Source organism: Chenopodium album, chromosome 7 (genome assembly GCF_948465745.1).
Source record: "Chenopodium album chromosome 7, dcCheAlbu1.1, whole genome shotgun sequence".
In the NCBI taxonomy this organism is placed as follows: domain Eukaryota; kingdom Viridiplantae; phylum Streptophyta; class Magnoliopsida; order Caryophyllales; family Amaranthaceae; genus Chenopodium; species Chenopodium album.
Window position 1 is genome coordinate 6,526,876 of NC_137840.1, and position 5,084 is coordinate 6,531,959.

General features: G+C 33.6%; 1 protein-coding gene across 1 annotated transcript; it reads left to right on the forward strand.

The window, feature by feature from the left end:
- The first annotated feature begins 2,899 nt into the window (after positions 1–2,899).
- On the forward strand, positions 2,900–4,579 carry LOC145639937 (uncharacterized). The gene is made up of 2 exons (XM_081691256.1): positions 2,900–3,609; positions 3,700–4,579. Exons 1-2 carry the CDS (start codon positions 2,900–2,902, stop codon positions 4,577–4,579), a joined length of 1,590 nt encoding a protein of 529 aa, XP_081547382.1.
- Positions 4,580–5,084: the final 505 nt, after the last annotated feature.

Consider the following 5,084-nt stretch of genomic DNA (forward strand, 5'->3'; position numbering starts at 1 on the left):
TTTTTTGGACGCATTTATATAAGAAATGAATCAACCGTTTTATTTAAAGCTTGTATAATTATTAATTAAATTACTGAGGTCAATATATATAATTTTAGGAGCATTAAATTAGACCTACCTTAGCTTACATAAATTAATCTACAAGTTATAATCGTTTTATTTTTCTTTTTTCTTTTACGTACACCTTACATGTATATTATATACTCATAATTACTCAATTCAATGATATGATGATAAATTGATGATACTTGTGATGAAGAAGCTTCTAATTAAATATAAGAAAGTCTGACCAAATGGATGTGTCTGCATGCAATTTGTCTTTTTACATCAGATTTCTTCAATTGTTAGATTTATGTAGTGTTAGTATTATATACTTCCTCCATTTTTTTATTATTGCACCATAGGGGTTGGGTACAAATATTTTGGTAGTGGAAAAAAGTAAGAGAGAGAAAAGTAAAAATACAAAATTGCCCATGTGACACATTGATAAATTAAAAAGTAAGTGTAAAAAAGTAAGGGTATGTTCGGTATTTGTAGTGTGAACACAAATAATTTTTTTCCTAAAGAGAAAATGGTGCAATATTTGTGAAACTTCCTAAAAAGGCAAGTGGTGTAATAATAAAGAACAGAGGAAGTATAAACTTTAGCCACGTTACACAATATTTATCTTAATCGACGACAACAAGTATGTTGGATTGTGACTTTGTGAGTACTTACAACTTTAGATTTTGTCCGATTTCCTCAACTTACTTAAACATGCTTCAGTAAAATTAAGATAATTCACCAACTATAAGTTCGAGTTCAAGAAGAAACAATTTATGTTGAGCTTAAACTAGCAAAAGTACAGTCAATGAAAACATAATTTCAGCATAAGAAAATCAAGTTCAACCAAATTAAGATGAGAATGTAACCTTGTGCATTAATTAGACTTGTAGAAAACAATTAGGTATTTCGCATAGGTATCACAAGCTCAACCTCACATACTTGCTACCAAATCCAACTTTGACCATCAAATTTCTGTAAAAATGGAACCATTTTTTTTCAACTATATGGAAATTTTTTATACTCCGGAATACAAATCTAGGGACAAGTTAATGAATTATATATATTTAATTTAACTTATTTTGTTAGATTGCGTTAATATATATTTTTAAGATATATTATTCCAACCATTGTACAATTAAAGATGTATATATTCAAAGTAGTTGCAGGCACATTGGCAAATATGACAAGCCAAATTAGAATAAATGACTAAAAAAAAGAGGAAAGTATCCAATTTATCTATAAGCTTCTCCTTTCCATGATCGTTGTTTAATTTATATAATTTTATATTTATTGTACAAAAAACAACTATCTACCACAAAGATTTTTTTTTTTTTTTGAACGGATCTACCACAAAGATTGTGAAAAAGGCAGTCTTTGATATTAATTATTGAATTTTCATTTATGCAAGAAATTGCAAGACTAACAATCACGATCGGAAAAATTCATTAAAAATAATACTTGTTGGTGGAAGCCTTAATCGGACAACAACCTCCTATACTATAAAAGTATTAATTAATACTTTTTTAAGTTATATATTTTCTCTTTGTCTTTTTAACAATTCAAGTTTAATGCTTAAAAATTATGTAAATTTTATAGCGTGTTGACTAACTATCGCGTCCGATCCATTAATCAATCATTGCATGTCAATCTCATATAGTCAGCTGGTCTTGTTAAAATAATACAGTAGTGGTGAGTTGATGACTGGTGAGCTAAAACTTGCTTTAGCTTTGTGATTCCCCAATTGTTTTATACTGTAGTCAATGGTAAAACTTGTAAACAAATTTTTTATAGGGTCAAATTAATCATCAATAATAATAATATTATTAATAATACTAAGTCAATAACAATAACAATAAAAGATAGTTGATGCACAGGAATATATTTTATATTCTATTACACTGAGAGAGCATGTTAGGCTTGAAATGTGGATGTAGCATGAGCCCTCCACATACCCAGCATTTAATATTACATTTGAAAGTGGAGTGTAGAGCTTCGAACCCGTAACCTATATCACGCTGACTCTGATAACGTGAAAAATTTGCATATATATAAACTTTAGCTTATCTTTTTCATTAGCTCATCAAAGAATATATAATGTTACAATATTCCTTCTATCATTATCATTATTATTTTTATTCATACGTAGTATTTATTTTATGCTATTTCTATCTCACTGCAAAAGTAACAGTGTTCTTGTAATAAGTCTTACTTGTAAGTGTACGGCCCTTTGATGTCCATAATCGATTATCCAAATTGCATTGTAACAAATTGAATATCCATGAATAATTTAATATTGACTAAATCTAAATAATTGTGTTAAGACATTAGACATACACATGCATGGCACAAATTACATGCCAATTAGGCCCCCATCAACATCTAGCATTATATATAATTGGACAAATGGCCTTAATAAAGGATATTACAGTCATTTTCTCTAGAGTATCAAAACCGTTATTTTACAGCAATGATTAGCTAGATATTTGTGTCCTTTTGTGCTGTCATGTAACTGCTAGGAAAGTTCCTTATAGCTGTTATTTTGTTTTCAGTGTAAGGAAATTCTTCCTTTTTGTTTTTGCTGTACATAAGCACACTGTACTGCTCTTCTGCTAATCAATGAGAAATGACTGAACATTCCCTCTGCTGATATTCTGCTCTAACTTTCTCTCTGTCCTCTTGCACAATCGGTCTTATTTCACTCTTTATGGTATCAGAGCCAGGTTGTGCAAAATCGGGACTAAGAACAGCAGACTTGGAATAGCATTCTCATTTGAATCCTCTGTATCTCTGCTGAAATTTTTCATTTCTTCTTCCTTCTCTTCTCTTCTTTTCCTCCCTTTTTCTATAACCTGTTATGGCAGCTGATACAAATAGCCCTCTCTATCTGCATCCAAACGATGGGTCATACTCAATAAGTGTTGATAAACTCACTGGAGCAGCAGACTACAGATCTTGGAAAAGATCTATGGAGATAGCACTCACAGCAAAGAAGAAGATTGGTTTTGTTCTGGGAACTGTTCAGAGATCTACTTATGCTCAAGACTCTGTGAAAGCAGATCAATGGGATACCTGTAACTCAATGGTAATCACCTGGATCCATGCTTGCTTATCTGACACTATTAAAAAATCTGTTTTGTATGTTAATAGTGCTAGAGAAACTTGGGTGCAGCTTGAAAAACGTTTTTCTATGTCAAATGGGTCTAGGAAGTATAAGTTGAATAGAGATCTCTATAAGTTAAGGCAAAACAACAATTCTATAAATGTCTATTATACCAGTATGACTAGTTTGTGGGAAGAAATAGACTCAATGAATGCTTTGTCTGCTGTAACTGAAACTTCTGCTGAGATTAGAAATTTGTTGAACACAATATCGAAATATCAAGAAGAAAATAGGCTTTTTCAGTTTTTGAATGGCTTGGATGATATTTTTAGTGCTATGAGAACACAACTTCTCATGTTGACACCTCTACCAACTGTTGAATCAGCATGCTCTATGCTGCAACAAGAGGAGAGTCAAAGAGAGGTGCTGAACTTGTCTGGTTCAGAACTTACTTTGTCAGCCATGTACAGTCGTGGTGGGGCTGTAGTGCACACCAATTCTGAAAACACTAGAGTTAATCAGATGAATAGTGGTGAAAGAGTGATTTAGTGCAGTGCTTGTGGTGGAAAAGGTCATTCTCAGTATAAGTGTTGGACTGTTGTTGGGTATCCAAAATGGCATCACAAACACAAGAGTGGAAATGTGAAGCCTGGATCCAGATCTCAGGATCAGAAATGGAATAACAAGGCTGCACCAAAGATTGCCGCTGCAGTTCAAACCTCAAACAACAACTCAGGAACTGTAACTCTCACCCAGCTTCAGTTTGAGCAGCTTCTTAAGGCTCTGCTAGGAGGTAGTGGATCTAAAGACAGTGAAACTGATGAAGAATTGGATAATAACTTCTTTGGTATGGTATCTTGTAATGCTGCTGTGTCTTCCACAGATGAGTGGATAATAGACTCAGGAGCTTCAGACCATATGACTGCAAACTTTAACATGGCAATTGATCCAAGAGTGTGCAAAGACTGTCTTAAGATCAATTTGCCTACAGGTGATACAGCAAGAGTAACTCACCTCGGAACAGTTGAGCTTCCCAATTCTTTGTTTCTGAAAGATGTTCTAATTGTGCCAAATTTTAAACACAATCTTCTGTCAGTTCAGAAGTTGCTGAAGGATTCTCAATGTGAAGTGACATTTCACAAGTCACACTGTGTAATCAGGGATATGATCACAAAGAAAATTAAAGGAATAGGAAAGGCCAGAAATGGTCTCTATTACCTTGTTGAAAGTGATATGAATCTGTTGTCAGGTGATTCTGAATCAGAGAAACACTCACATCACACAAGTCTGTCTGCAACATCTGAGACAAAATTGGTACCATTTTCTATATGGCACAATAGACTAGGGCATGCTTCCCTGGGAAAGCTCAAGCATATTGAGTGTGTGAAAAAGACAATCAAGGATAATACTCAAGTTTGTGTAACTCATGGCTAAGTTTACAAAATTGCCATATGAATTAAGTGAATCTCATGCTTCTGTTCCTTTTGAACTGATTCACATGGACATCTGGGGTCCATACAGAGTGTGCACTAGAGGAAAATATAGATATTTTCTCACTATTGTGGATGATTACTCTAAAACCACATGGATTTATTTTCTGCAACAAAAATCTGAGTCTTTGTCTAAGCTTGAGATTTTTCAGAATTATGTCCAAAATCACTTTAACTGCAAAATCAAATTTCTGAGATATGATAATGCTCTTGAGTTTCATGATCAACACTGTCAGGCTTTCTTTGACAAGTTGGGAATTATTCACCAAACCTCTTGTGTTGATAGACCACAGCAGAATGCTAGCGTGGAGAGAAAACACAGACACATCCTTGAAATTGCTAGGGCCTTGAGGTTTCAAGCAGGGTTGTCCTTGGAATATTGGGGTGACTGTGCTATGACAGCAGTTCATCTTATAAACAGGCTTCCTTCTTCTGTCTTAAACAACAAA

Excerpts from the sequence above, each read along its gene's own strand:
- LOC145639937 (XM_081691256.1), top strand. The coding sequence starts at position 2,900 with ATGGCAGCTGATACAAATAGCCCTCTCTATCTGCATCCAAACGATGGG. Across the intron at positions 3,610-3,699 it reads GAACTTACTTTGTCAGCCAT|TGCTTGTGGTGGAAAAGGTC; the intron begins GTACAGTCGTGG and ends GATTTAGTGCAG.